The sequence below is a fragment of the Hippocampus comes genome, unplaced genomic scaffold (genome assembly GCF_001891065.2).
Source record: "Hippocampus comes isolate QL1 unplaced genomic scaffold, H_comes_QL1_v1.1 scaffold43, whole genome shotgun sequence".
In the NCBI taxonomy this organism is placed as follows: Eukaryota; Metazoa; Chordata; class Actinopteri; order Syngnathiformes; family Syngnathidae; genus Hippocampus; species Hippocampus comes.
This window is the reverse complement of record NW_017805276.1, coordinates 225867-241694: the sequence shown is the minus strand read 5'-3', so window position 1 is coordinate 241694 and position 15828 is coordinate 225867. Positions and strand designations below refer to the sequence as shown.

The 15828-nt window shown below is 44.4% G+C and overlaps 1 protein-coding gene across 1 annotated transcript in view; it reads left to right on the top strand.

The window, feature by feature from the left end:
- Window positions 1-1908: 1908 nt before the first annotated feature.
- Window positions 1909-15828, top strand: part of LOC109516087 (fibroblast growth factor receptor-like 1) — a 32212-nt gene continuing 18292 nt past the window's right edge. The window contains exons 1-2 of the mRNA XM_019870298.1: window positions 1909-2197; window positions 2906-3001. Of these exons, the coding sequence (XP_019725857.1) occupies window positions 2917-3001 (85 nt within the window). The 5' untranslated portion in view covers window positions 1909-2197; window positions 2906-2916. The remainder of the gene's footprint in view (window positions 2198-2905; window positions 3002-15828) is intronic.

Below are 15828 nucleotides of genomic sequence, written 5' to 3'. Positions count from 1 at the left end.
GAGATGCCGACACTTAACATGACCTAATACAAAGAAGTCGGATGTCAACACAAACGCTTGAATTCTACATGTTGGTTGACACAATCCCCTCCTAAAGAAGTAGTTTATACTTTGAAAAACATTTGAATTTGAAGCATTTCCATCACCACTGCTGCTTTGAATGAACCACATTAAATTCCCTAATTGCAAGAGGAAGTAGGAATACATAACCCTGCCTTTTGAACAATTCCTGAGAACACTAGCTATGCAAATAAACTTAACGCATGGCCCGGCTCCCAATAACAAAGCTGTCACTAGTATAATCCCTAACTTGCTGCATATGCCTGCAGAATAATAAACAGCTATGTTATGTCGGAATGGAATTTTCATCACATGCGATAACAAGCTATGAATGGAGTGTTCATATATGGACAAGAGGTGGCAGCATTTCGTTGATTGATCGAAAGTATTTCCCAACAGCACCGTACGTTGAGCCAGCCGCACAATCCTTTGCGAACTGTATATGGACAGTAAGTACTTCAACTTTAATATAAATATTGTGCCGCGGGTATAAGACTGGTTGCCCCTCTCGGGTGGATGCGCACGCTCTTGCCCCCACCCTCTGCACATCCCTGGTTTGGAACTTTTTTTTTTTTTTGAAACACCTTAGTTTGAAACCCTAATTTGAAAACCTAACCCAAGTTTGAAACTCTACTATGGCAAACTAACCCAAGTTAAAAATCCTACTTTACGACCTGAACCCTAGTTTTATACCATACTTTGGGCCCCACCCCGAGTTTTAAAACCCTACTTTGTAATCCTAACCCAAGTTTGAAATCCTACTTGGAAACCCGAGCCCCAGTTTAAAACAGTACTGTACTTTGAAACATTAACCCTAGATTTTAAAACCAAACTTGGAAATCTTAACCCAAGTTTAAAACCCTGCTTCGAACCCCTAGCCTTAGATTTTAAAGCCACCGTTAATGTGACCAATGACCTGTACAACACAGTTGAATAAAAAAAGAGGTATTTTTTATGAGAGAGTGAGAGAAGGGAATTATGAACAGTTGCAAATAGCAGTCAATGTGTGTCGAATTTTTACACATCAAATCAAACTTTAAACTTCTACAGCACTTTTCATACATGACCATGTAACTCAAAAGTGCTTCACATTGTTAAACTCCCAGAGAAGAAGGCTCCATCTGAGAAAACAAATCAATGACATGCTAAAATATGATAAACAATAAAAAAAAGCATGAAACATTATGAACACAAAAGACCTATTACTCCATCCATTTTCTAATCCGTTCATCCTCATGAGGGTCGCGGGCGTGCTGGAGCTTATCCCAGGTGTCTTCGGGCAGTAGGCCTGAACCACCCTGAACCGGTTGCGAGCCAATCGCAGGGCACACAGAGATGAACAATGATCCACACTCACACCTAGGGACAATTTTGTATGTTCCATTAACCTGCCATGCATGTTTTTGGAATGTGGGAGAAAACCAGTGTACCCGGAGAAAACCTACGCAGGCACGGGGAGAACATGCAAACTCCACACAGGGAAGCCGGAGCCGGAATCAAACCGTGGACCTTTGCACTGTGAGGTCGACGCACTAACCACTGGACCCACCAGGCCGCCCAAAAAGCAAAAAAAACAAACAAATGTATACAATTTAAATATAACCCCCCCCCCTCCATAAAATAAACACTAATCAACGATTGAAACTGCTAAAAATAAGTCAAAGCAAGTAAATAAATATTAACAGCGCTTTACAACAGGATACCCCGCGAGAAACGGGGGCTTACTTGACTGCATCTGTGCGGTTTTACCGGCGAGGGTCGTGGGAATTAACGGGTTAACGCAAGCGCGGCCACTGATTGGTCAGAAGCCTCCGCGCGCGCACACGTTCCGCGAGCTTGCGCACGGCACGAGTCACTGGTCACTTGTTGGTTAGGGGCAGAGAGGCAGGAAAGAGGCACGCTGGGTTCGCTCTACATATTAGCGCACGGTACCCTTTTGGGGGTGGGGGCGAGGGGTTGGCGAGACTTGTTCTTCGTTCCGAGTTCTGCGAAGTTGTTTGAATGCCAACGACAAGGTTTAGTGTGTTACGTGAGTGTTAAAAAAGTACGAGAAGTGGCACTTTTGATTCATGGACTCAGCGCGGACTTTCGCTGAAACTGTCAGGAGGCTGGTTCGAGCTTGACGTGATTCAGTCAGGTTTGTCATCGACATTTTTTTCTAATAATTTCTTATATCTTTCTATCAGGTTAACTCTGGGGTAATGGTTGCAGTTTAACTGAAATCGGGACTGCAAGAGTGAAAACCTCACATGACTTTGCGAAGATGTAACTGTAGTATCACTGGAAATTCATTGTGGAAAATACAGTATTTAATCATGTTTATATACGAGAAGACTAACACTAACATTGATAGATTCCTGCACTTAATTCAGGAGGGAAAAAGTCTGAAAAGATGCTGTAAGATTGAAGATGATGATTCATTTGGTGAATGCAGTCTTTTATGACCATTTTCTACAGGAAAAATGGGACTAATTTTCCCCCGAAACATACATCACAGTAAATCAGTGTTTCCCTGCCTTTACCGAGCTGAAATGCACGTTATGTATTTTATGGCCTCCCCATAAAAGTCACAAAAGAGCATATCACTTCTGTCACCTCATGGAAAAGTATACATCATGATACATCCCTGGCATGGATAGATTATCACCACTACATGATTTGTAGTGAATAAAAAATAATTTTCGGGCCATTAAATTGTACTGGAGAACTTCCCACGGCACAGTTGGTGATCTCTCATAACACTCTAATGTGCCGCAGAAGTTGGGAATCATGAGTAGAGCATCTTTTTGCACTCCTAGTCATATTTTCCATTTACAATGTCGCATTGTGTCCATGTGTGTTTCAGTTTGAGAGAGCATGAAGTTGTATTTGGATGCTATGGCGGCACTGAAGATTGTGCTGTTCTTCTTGGAGGCTGTCTTACTGGTCCACTGTGCGCGAGGTGAGATGAACGTGAACTGTCTTTTGTTTATTGTGGGACTGGAACTTTTGTGTTCATGGCTCATTATAACTCAAGCGCGGGGGGGAAAAAGTCTCAGTTAATGTTTTCACACAGAGTAGTAAGAGACGGAAAAGTAAGTTCAAAAAAACTAAAAGGAGCCCAAAATCAACATGGGCTGGGGAATGAGAGAAGGGCAAACTTGCTTCGACTCAAATGTGTGCGTGTGTGTGCGCACATTCTCCAGAGCTAAACCAAACAAACATCATCCGTCAGCTTACAAGAGTGAAAGAACACAAGTCTGTGTAGAGAACGCAGCTCTCCTGCGGCTGGCTGGCCGAGAAACTGACCACAATTCACAGTTTCCCGTGCCAGGGTCAGTACATTGCTTTTCAGAGAACACGCTGCGAGCTTGTCAACGGATCCCCCAATAACACGCGGATGCCATTTCTGTGATTTCACCCAGCATCACTGGCCCGCTCAAGCATGTCTGATGCAACCCGAGGGCCACCAGAAAAGGCCGATGCAAAAAAAAACGATGCAGGGATGAGTGAGATTTGAGAGCCAGACATATCAAGTCCATTTGAGGACAACCAGACGCGAGCAAAACAAACTCCAAAGGGGCGTCTGATAGGTACAATAACTTCACGTGGCAGATATGCAGGAAAGGGAGTCGCTTTGGTTTAGAAGGTTAGAGGTGGGCGGACTAGATCTGACAATGCCTCATTCACAGCGAGGCAGCCATGCCTTCACGGCACGACTAAACCAAAAGTAAACAAGTCGTGAAGGCTAAATACGATTAGAGGCCATTTTGTGTGTTTACAGACGAACAGATGGGAGACGTACAATAAATCCCGGTCCTCATCATTTTTCTGTCAAAGCTCCTCGTGCAGATGTGCCGACTGATAGGGAGTTGGCAGACACTCCTGGATGATCCTGAATGATCATGTGGAAGCAAAGTAAATACAAGTTCCTGCGGCTCTGACACACTGAGCTGCGTGTTACAGTCCAACTACAACAGCTCCGCTCTGACAGCATGTGAAATACAGGCTGCGGCTCCGACTCAAACCCGCTTTTGCAGCGAAGCGAAGCCCAGAGAGACTGTAAAACGGCCCCTGTAAAATTTAACAATGCATGATGACATTTGTGACAAATGGAAATTAAATTATGAAGGCCGGGGCTCCCTCTCAACCCCCCGCCCTTTCACCCTCCACCTCTTTTGACTTTTGCACGGAAACAGCCAAACCGCGTCGGACGTGTCGCTTCCCCGCTGTTAGCTCAACAATGCAGCCAAGGAGGAGGCAGTAAGTTTGAGCGAAAACATTTTAAGCCTGTTGCTGTCAGTCATCAGGTGACATCTGATCCCCGCACACCCCCTGTCCTTGTGGCACACAAACATATGGAACCCACCCCACTCCCTTTCCCCAATCCCCTCCCTCTACATCGGAAAGACTTTGCGCCTGGCCAAGCGAGAATTGGCCCCCCTCGCACTTCCTCCTCTCTGGTGCCCCAACCACCCCCAGCAGTCAGAGGAGGTGCCCAGTGATATGTCCCAGCACAGTCTCTAATGTGGTGACAGGATCGGAGACCACTGGAACTTTTTGGGCCCGTTTTCCGCTGCCTGCTTGGTTTTAACGCAGCTCTACTTGCTGTTTGCGCTTTTGCATCAACAAAAGTTGGTCTGCCGGAATTCCAGGCATGCTCAAACGATGTTGTAAAGGGATGACGTAAATTATGGATGGGCATTATATTGACTTGGTTGATGGTGTGAAATTGATTGATGAATGGCGTCTTGAAGCCGTTGAGGCAAACCTGGAGTCTGTTGCTAGGCCACAAGCAGAAAGAGGCGCCGCTAATTCCGTCTCAACGAGTTTACCACTGAGAGCAGTCTTTCTTAGTCGGCACATTTTACATTCGAAAAATCTCCCGGCGCACCACCAAACCCATCACATGTCACAAAAATTATAGTAGGCCTGTATATACGCAATATTCACAATATTCACCGAAAATGATGATGATGATGATGACGAGGGCTGTTTCAATTCCAACTCCATTTGAACCTGGAAAACTATTGTTTTGGCGACACCTGTTTTAAAAAAAGTGCTAAAACCATGAACAGTTGGACACCCGTCCATTGAAAAGTTGACAAAAGGTCAAGTAAATATTAACTGTTAAGCTTAGAGTGAATTTTAGATTCATCCTGTCATTTCATCTGAATGCCCAACACCCCTAATTTTTTGGAAGTAGTGCATACAATATATTTTACGAATGATTGGTAGATGGGGAATACACACCTTAATTGTTCCTTTTGCTGTCTTCTAGAAGCTTATTTAATCGCTGAACGAAGAATCATTTTTCAACCAATGGAGTTAAATTGGATCATTTCTCACGCCACGCACCTGACGATCTCTCAGTATAAATTCATGTGTCGCTGCATGCGGGTGGGGAATCGCCAGTCGAGCGAATACCATCAGCAATGTTGTTCGCATGATTTAGTTCTTAGTAACGTCATGGAACAGGAGTCCAGAACATTCTGAGTGATATTTTTCCAAGCCGTTAAAAATAACAATTGAAGTATTGCATCTCCACTTTGCTCCAGCAGTCCGTTTTCTTTTGTCCCTCAATCTCCTCTCCCAAAAATGTTTATCTCTCATTGCCTACGATGCTATTTTGAATTGGGACGACGGGCCTCTCTGAAGCCAAGCGAGCTGGAAAAAGTAGCCGCGGTGTTCTGTACAAATGAGAAGAAAAGGAAAACCAGGTGTCTCCTCTGGCAAACAACACAACGCATCGTTTCCTTGCATTTCAGCGATCAACAAACAATTGCTGCATCCCAGCCGTGTGCGCACACACACGCACGCTCACGTTTGTTCTACCTTCTTAGCCATCTGGACAAACTTAGCGCACACTCTGCAACCCTGATGGAAAAATATACATTTTACAGCACCGTTACATCACGCTCTCATAACAAGGAGGTATTGTGATGCACGGTGTGCCAGTGGCTGTTAAAATCACGAGGCCATTTGGCAGCATCCGCAAAGTTTTCCATTTCCTTTTGCGCATAATGAAGTGAGATTCAAAAGTAACTCAATGCCCCAAAGTCCTTGTCGTTTCGGAATATCTCCTGACCAGCAAGTGCCAAGGTAGAGACTCTCCGGAGGGGTTGGGGGACAGAAAGAATACCTTGCTTTGTGTATTATTTTTAAATATTCCATTTCAGGATTCAGGAAGGTCAACATCGTTCATTTTCTGGTTGAGCTCCATCTGTAGGACTGAGAGATCATCGCACAAAGCAGACAGTCAGTCCTGCCTGAGAGTCATTGCATTTCCTCCCCTTTATTACCGCCGTAAAGCTGGAGGAAGTAAGTTAACTTAATGTGCTGTTGTTCAAACAAGGCATGGACTGACCTTTACTCACCCCCCAGCCTTCAATCTTTCTCGGATCATCTTAGCTCCTATTTACTGAGCCGAGGCCCATTTGCGACAAACAATGGGTGGATTATGATGTGGCCGTCCCCCCAGGTTGGAATGGGGCAGATTAATTTTAAACACTCGTAGTAGACCGCGCCGATTGCTCAGAGCTCCTGAGGCGCCGCGGTTGAGGTGTGCGTGAGAACTCAGCATTGGATGTCTGCTGTTTTTTTTTTGTCTTATTAAACAAATTACCCTTTGAAAAAGAGACGACTGGGGCGATTTTTCAAGCCCACCCGACATCACCCGGAGGTGGGAATAATACACGTGTTTTCCCTCCGCTTCACCACGAAAACAATCCGCGCACGCTACCGACCCCGGCAGTTGGCAGGGGGAGGAATGTGTCAGACTTCACCCCTCACGGGGGGGAAAGAAAGGAAAGGGCTGTAGCTGTGATAAGTAGTCGTAATGGAGGTCACTTGGTGTTTACTTAAGAGGGGTCATATAATCCCTGTTAGCAACACTCCCTCATTGACTGATTTAAATGACCACTCCAATTAGCATTCATGTGGAGTTTCAACAAGGCATTGTCCATTCTCCATGTTTATCTCTGTCAGCTGTATGCTAATGCTTCCAAATTTGTATTTTGGGGCGTCCAGGGGCTGCATCCACAGCTCGTTAGTTTGTTTGGGTTTTGGGATGCTTTCGGACCACACACGCTCGTCCCTTTGTGAATCTGAAAACCTCCAGTTAACCCCACGCAATCACATGTCAGACAATCACAATTCAGACGCTAACCGTGTTTACGCGCTTCCCCGCTTCGACTTCCATGAGCTACCAGATGTAGCGTGTGCACGAAGTGTGTTCTTTGGCAGCCGCTTGGTTTGGCGTCAGATGACAGCGGACTTGACTGTGCGTCAGGCCAACGGGAGAGAGGTCCGAGTGGCTGGAGGCGAACCTGGATGTGGGAGCAGGGGTCGACCCGTACATGGGACTTGACAATAACTCTGCAGCTCCACAGCGGGAAATGTTTGTCTTGTTCAACCCCTCTTGCTGTGCCTCCTCCACTGGCCCAAAACCCCATTTGTTTTTTTTTTCTTTCTATTGCTGTGACAGGGCCTTCTCTTGCCCACCACTTCTCCTTCTCCAAGTTTTGAGGGTTTCGACATTGTTGGATTGGAAACCCATTGAACTACAAAAGCAGTCGTTGAGTTGAGTCGTTTCACAGTTTCAATTTACTCTGGTTTAGTTTTGTTGGAGCATTTTAAGAAATCTGTCAAATCTGTAAATGATTAAATCAACAAAGAAAGAATTATTCATTATCTCAAGGCTCGAAATAAGTGGATATGCTTTGCAGCTCGCAAGTTAAAATTTGCACTTTATGCCTCATTTAAACAAACAAAAAAAAAAATTGCACACTATACCAGGACTAGAACCAGAAATGACTTGGTGTACGTTATAACGTATGTCAGCTGGGAGGTGCGGCTTATCAGGTTTATTAATTAATACATTGAATTTTTATAATGCCAGTAATATCATTTGTTATTTGTATTTTTAATAAAACTTTTGCATCAGGTCCCTGGGATTAAACTGCAAAAAAAAAAAAAAAAGCCCTGAAAATGAGAAAGTGATTGATTAGTCAAACTGTTCCGCAAAGAAAAAAAGTTATTTTGAGCCCTGCATCTCAATCACAATGATGTTGAAAAGTATTAGGAATAAGTCAAATGTATTTCATAATTGTCCTTATATAATATGTGCTGGTATTTTGACTTACCCCATTTTGAGGTTTTCTTTCTTTTTTCTTTTTTCGCTTTGTGTTGCAAGCCCAAATTGGACTTCAAACCAAGCTTCAGATACGTCGTCACCCGAGTTAAGTGAAAAATATGGGCCAATTAAAGTACCGTACTGTGATGCCCTTGCGTGTGGCAAGGGAAGCCACAGTCGTCTGCGCTTTCAGCCGTTTATTGAATGGGACAAACATACTCACGCGCAGACTAACCGGCCAACCTGACTCCAGCTCTGGATGTCACTTACTAAGCCATGTCCTTTTAAGGCACACAAACAAACAAAAAGGAACACATGAACACACGGTAGGGCTTGTAGTATATCCTGCACAATAATGATATAAAACCATCTTATTCCTTTACACTCTCTTTTATTAAGCCTTGTGCTTTTGTGTATCGAAAGCCAAAATGCAAAGAGGCGTTTTTTTGCTGTTGTGAACCTCAACAAATAGTAAAGAACAAAGTATTGTAAAACAGTCAAATGTTTTGCCTGTAATTAAATTTCTATTGTGGGTGGTGTTAAGGGACCCCAAATGAAGTATTTTTATTCATTATATATCCGGCCCTATTAGACGTGTAGCTGGATCGATGGATGAATGAAATTTCTCTTCTTTTCTGGTTGAGAGAATTGATTTGATATGTGAATAAATGGAGTTACGAGCTTGTTTGCAGAAAAATTTCAACTTATAAGTCAAGGTACCACAATAACTACATTAAGTAGAAAAACTTATAGTTCGCTATAACATACGGTTAGCTCTTGTGAACACATTTAAGGAATGTGCAAGACATCAAACCTTTTTTGGGGAGTTGGGGGGGGGCGGAGAAATACATTCAACAGATTTCTCTCAAGGTTGCTTTTTCATGCATGGTTTATTTAATGACTTCAGCTGCACAATATGTTTGGTTCGGGCTTTCTTTACCACAGTAGCCTTCAGACACTTGTAAAGGTGTTTTTGCCATGCCGCAGAACCCGCAGGTCCCCCAAAACGATCTGTTTCACCCATCAAGAAGAGGATCTGCTATTTCAAAATTTGGTTTACAGATGCAACTGTGTGTTTGACTTGGCTTTTTCTCACAATGTTTGGCCAGCATACCCCCCTCCCCCCCAAAAAATAGGAAAAACCAAACCATGACAACCTTTTGTTTTCTTGAGAAAAGATGCCCATGTTGAATGATGGCAGCCTTCAGGACGTCGCCTTGGCTCCGCAGGTTCTGTCCTGCAGTCATTGTGCTGCTATTCAGCGCGGTTGATTTGAAGTGCCGAAGCATCGGTTGCCAACTCCTGTGGTTGTTTGTTTGCTGGACTTGGCGTTGCCAGCTGTGCCGCTCTATCGTCTCATGATCAATCACAACGCCAAATCAAGTCAGGAAACCTTGATGTACATCAGGCTTAGAAAATATCCTAAAAGTGTTTCTCGCCGGGTGCAGTTTGCCTCCTCGCTTTGAGGCTTTCATCACTTGTTGCCCGAGCAACTATTTCACACATTTGTCCTCTCTGTGTTTAACACACACACACACACAAACACACACACACACACACACACACACACACACACACACACACACACACACACACACACACACACACACACACACACACACACACACACACACACCCCTGTTGTGCAGTTAATGGTTGAGTGAAAGTTATGGCCGTGGAATCAGCGATGGCTTGGCTTGGCCTGAAGAAAGCCGAGGCGGGCTAACGTTTGGGATAAGAACATTTGAATGAGGCCTCGACAGACTTCCACACAGCCTCCTCCCAGTTTGCTTCCTCCTCTGCAAACTCCTTTTTCGGTTCACCTCTGATGGGCTTCAATGAAACCCCACATAGCTTTTTTGGCTTTTTTTTCCAATCCCATTTTCTTCTTCATTAGTGATTCTTTTGAGTGACCTCAGAAAGTCTTGACTGCATTGTTCCCCTTTGATTGAGTTTCTATGCGGTTCGGGCCAATGCTTGTCACACTTCATCAAAACAGGAGTTTTTCACTGCTGAAGCGTAAGCTGTCACGCTGACTCCCATTTCCCCCCCCAAAACACTCCGGCAGAGGCGAGGACGGGACCGATTCATCTGCGATGAATGGAAAATGTGTCCTTGCTCTCACTTGGAACGGCGCGGAATCGGATGACAAGGAATAATCATTTCAGGAGCAAAGAGCATAATCTTTTATCCTTCACGGTGAGGCAGCGGCACAATCCCAGACTGCACCATGCGGTGATATAGATTGCATTTCCTCATGTACAAGGATATGACTTTTTGGAGCAGCCCCGGTTTCGATGTACTTGGCGCATGTGGCCTCCATTCATACTCGATCAACATATTTACATGATTCATGTATCTGTTTCAAGGCATTTAAGCATGGATGATGAATAGAAGAGATGAGCATTTCACGATGTTTACAGTGGCGCATCTGTTATGATCTTTAACTGCGTGTTTTTCTGCAGGCCAAAAGAGCGCTACAATATGAAGAAAAGTCTTTTTCTTTGTTTTTTTTTCTTCTCTTTTTAAACACACACAAGATCATTACATCTTAGCTATTCATCTGACCAAGACAATTTGGACAACTTTTCAGAAGTAAGGTTCATGAGGGCGTGCTTAGAAGTGTTTGGTGTGGAAGCAAAAAGAACCCTAATCTCAAATGCATCAAACACCTTTAGGATAAACTAAAACGCACATGCGCCAGAGTCTTGAATCGACACTTAAGAGTAGAAGCTCTGTTAGTTGCAAAAAAGAGGTGAGGATGTTTTCCATATCCAACTAGTCTAACATTAAGTTGATAAATGTGGTAAAAACACCGAGCACATGTTTTTTCAATAATGAACAGAGCTTCTGTGTGCAAAGGCAAAACAGTCATCTTAGACGGTGCCTCGCTGACGTCGTTTCGATCCAGTTTAGTGCTCTCCCGTACCTCACAACGTTCCACTGGGTCAGTTCAAGTGAGCAGATGTGACTTCTAAGGTTCAACTCTATTCCTTTTATTCTCAGTTTGGCCACTACTCTTGTCCATATTGTGAATATCACACCAGAACTGATATACAGTGGACCCTCTTCAATTTGAACTCTTTGGTAACCCAACTCTCAAATGAACCTTAAAATGTCAATGAAAATATCGCCATGATATCGAATTGAACCAAGAGAGATAAAGATGAGACAAAACTATTTGTCCTAAGCTAATTGCAGTTGCTCCGTTACCTTCTAAATGATCCATTCTTGTTTCGTACGCCCTTTCACCAAGATATCAATAATGATAAACCAAAGGGGTGTGGGGGGGGGGGGATCACCTACAAAATAAGTGTTCTAAGTGGTACCATGGTCAAACGTTGAGGGTCCACTCTACAACAAAATAATACAGTCATACCTCGGTTTTCGGCCATAATCCGTTCCAGAAGGCTGTTCGAAAACGATTTGTTCGAAAACCGAAACCACGCTCTTTAAAAAAAAAAAAAAACTTTATTGAACACGTCTGCTCACAATGGAACGCTACACGAGGAAGTGTCACTTCCTCGTGTAAGGAAGGCGAGAGGAGTCAAGTGGCGCATTCAAGTGCGCTCAGTTTGGTCGAGAACCGATTTTCGGTCGTAACTCGAGGCATAAAAAACTCAAAATTTTTGGTCGAAAACCGATTTGGTTGAGAACAGAGACATTCGAAAACCGAGGTTTGACTGTAGTTTCTTCTTCGGTTTGTCACTCTGGCCGACCAACCAAAGAACATTGTCCTTACCGCTTATCCTGTGCAGGGTCATGAGTGAGCCGGGGCCTTTCCCAGCTGATTAAGAATCCACTCGCAAACATCTTCATGGGTATCTGTGTTGCGGACGGTTGACGAATAAAGAGGGAGACAGCTACAGATTAAAAAATGGGCAGTGAACTTGGATTTCTCCGAGCGGTAAGTGAAACCGGGCAGGCGACAAATTGTCACAGTGAAAGGGTGAGCGGCACATGCTCACGACAGGCTCAGCAAGCGCCACGATGACGGATTAATTCGACGCGATATTCCTGGATTGTGGGGAAGGCCCCATTGCTGTCAGTGGGAGCTTTGCCGGTGCGCCAGCAACTTGCCTCTCGTCTGAATCTCACAATACTACTGGCGCGTTCTCCTGGAAAGTTCTGGTGCTCCCCAGTATCCTGGAGTATGGCTGCCCTTCAATTTCTAAACTCGGAGACAACGCTGATAGAAATCTCAAGAGCGTTGCGCTGCTATTCTGTTATCACACGAACGTGGCCATCTCAACACAAACCGTGATGACAGCGTGTCTGGCCACTGTCCGGCATCGCATCAAAGCGGCGTGACAGCGACTAAACTATGTGGAACATCTGCAGCTCGTTGCGTCTCCGTACTGTACCCCCGACTGTGACCGGAGTGCTGATGAAAAGTCTGCTTCGCCTTGTGGAATGCAGCAAAAAGATGGGAGAAGGGAGCGGCAGGATGCACCTCGCTGTTGATGGGCCTCTTAAAATGAGGCGCATGTTGTACGTGTTGTGGCTCGGAAGAAAGAGGTGGGCAGAAATGTTCTGATTTACGCAACCTCATTTTCAAAAGAAAGCCGGTTACCAGGGTTTGTCTTATTCTTTCATTTAGTTACTAAACTCTTTTGGAGTCTGAAACAACAACAGATTTGGAAATCATGTTTCATCTGTTCAAAGAATATGATTCCCATGACATGACATAACATGGCATACTTTTTATCAAGGTTTTCTGGCGAAGTCTTATCTGGTGTTCTTGATTTCAGTTGATGCGGTCATGAGCTTTTTCTTCATCAAGGAGCGGATACTTGACTTGCTCTGCGCGCTTTCGGGCCTCTTGCTGTTGTTCCTTTCTGTCTTCAGATGATTGTACGAATAAGAATCACTGAAGAGTTGAACGATGTTGTTTTTAGGGTCCTTTTTCATTTGCATTCCGAGCTACTTTAAAGTTCATATACTGTCAATGGCTGCGGTCAAACATGCTGCAAAATGACCACATAATATCCGATATCCACTTCTTATTTTTTTTTCCTGTATCTTTACATTTTGTCTTGAAAGAACAGGAGAGTGGACTGCACCTTTATAGTTCACATCTTGCGAGTCTTTGGTGAAACAGGACCCTTTAAGTGAAAGCTTTTGAATTCAAGCTGAAAGGACACGCTCATCACAGACTTTTATTTCAAAACCATTGTGGCGTGTCTAAAGGCCGGCGATTAAAACCGTACCTTATTTTTCTCTGTAATAACCCGAGGTTCAAACAGCTGCATCAGCACACTTAGTCTTAAAGTCCCTTCACCTTATATGTTAATAAATCTGACTTGAGCGGGACGATGCTCCAAACTGGTGAGCATCCACACAATGTCCCACTCCGAGTTGTCCATCCATCATCAAATTGAGAGATGGACAGTCATAAACAGGTGCTTGTCTGTACCCTCCACTGGGCTACAGAAAGAAAGCCGTCTGTTGGAGAGGGTCATGTGGCTGCGCCCAGGCCCGGGATCTGGGTGTGAGATTGTTGAGATTCCTGGTTACCGCCGCCTCAGCCCGCCTAATCCTCTTTCACCGGCCCATGCGGCCCGCGTCTCCCTATGAGCGGTGTTAAAGGAGACCACTTTGCCATCTTAGCTCCTGTGCCTCCCTGGAACCACCCCTCTTTGGCTTCAAGTTCATTTATCCACCCCGACCCCCCCCAACCTCACCGCCGGGACCACTCGTCCTGTCCTTCAGTCTGTTTGTCACTCTATCTGGCCTTTCTCTCCATTCCCAGACGCCCCGCACCCTCGCCCTCCCCGTGCCTCTTTCCAGATAAGTGGCCCAAAGCACACACTCAGTCCTGGTGTGCACACCAGTCCTCAGCCTAATGGAGTGAGATAAAGCCTGCAGAGTGCTACTCACTGTGGCCCCTTTGTGACAGAGCATGTCTGGCCAAAGGCAGGCCTACATTTTCAAAGGTATGCCCTATGTACATTAATGGGCTCCTGTTTCAAATGTAAGACTTAACATTTAAGATCAACAATATATTTTTTTTCTTTTAATGCTGACAATAGGAATCTTGACAGCAGATTGTGTCCTATGGACGATTTGTCTGTGAGCTGCTATTTCCATTTGTTTGTCACTGATGAGACAATACAGGAGAGGCCCTTTTAGCATGTGATCAGATCATATTAGATCAATTTTAAATCCACATGCTCTGCTCCTGGTCACTGTGATATTTTCAAGTGCATATTTTTATTTTATTTTTTTTTCTTAGACAGCTTTTGATTGGCATGAAATACAAAAAGTATGTCATATTGTCATTGTCACGCTCCTCCCATTTGGATCCGTTGCAGTTCATTAGCAATTGTGTGACACGTTCATTTTTGGGGACGTGAGGCAAAAAAAGCGAACGCGATAACATAAAACGAGAGTAAAGAAAAAATGTTTAATCTATATTGAGTTCTTTAGTTCATTTAAGTTTGAAAATAAAATGGGCACTTTTCTAAAGATGTGCTTTAATGTTGTCATATGTCATAACAGATTAGAAAAAGTTGAATCTGAACTAATGCATCTCAACATAAATAAACATCGAACATAGAGGAAAGACCTCCTTTAATTACGGTCTAGGAATTTCCAAAAAGGACTCTGCAGTATACTTCCAAGGCAGCAAAACAACTTATGGAACCTTTAACCTGCATTAAAAGAAGCCTTTCATATCATCAAAAGTGCTGCTCTGAGGTAGCAGCTGACCCCTACTTGTGATCATTTTGAATGGTGGACGATACTTTCAAGAGGCTCCTTTTCCCTAAGAATGCTCTCAATGGTGTTTGGAGTTGCACCTCTGCTTGTTTCCACAGCCAAAACGGTTTAAAAGTGTCATTATGATGTAAACAGAGGTGGTCTTTGTTGAAACACTGCGGGGACCCCAACCCGATAAAGCCGTTTATGTCTCGTTGATTTATTGTGGAGGGTGGATTTGGGCCTTGTCGTAACTTCAGACGACAGTAGTGCTCGCTGCCTTTTGCAAAAAAACACATACCGACTCACACACACATGCTGGGGTCCACCGACTACGGCAGCCCGGGCCGGCAGAGGGCCGTCAAGTTTAATGAAATATAGCAGCTTAGAGTTCAAAGGCGCCACAGTAGGCCCCGTTACGGGCAGGCCGCGTGATGGAGATGTTTCTAGAAGCTTTATGACGCCATCGTCATTTCTTCTTTTTCTTTTTCTTTTGATGGAGTCTGCGGGGGCTGCCCCGTTGTTGTGGAGAAAGGTTTGACTGAGAACAAGAGGGCGATGTTCTTCCAGGGAGCATCTCCTTACCTCTTTCTCTGTGTTTGGCCCTCTCCTGCTGCTGCTCAAGTCACCTAATCGCTTGGTGGCGAGCATTCCCACCGCGGATGCTGTTGCTATTCAGCCCGCATCAAGATGGTGCTGAAGAAAGAACCATTGTCTCGGCTGGTCTTACTCCGCTCTTATCTTTTGATTGGAAAGCAAAGTGAGGGGGAATAAACGGGTATTGATTTTCTCTCGGTCTTTGGGTTGGTGAAGAAAAAGCGGCATTCTTTGAGCCTCTCGGCCATCTCGCTGCTGTCAGAAGAGCTTACAATGCCCTTTTGCCCCCACCGCCATCACCTCCTATCTTTCTCCCACTCGCTTCTTTTTTTTTTTTTTTTTACTTTATTTTTTTTTTT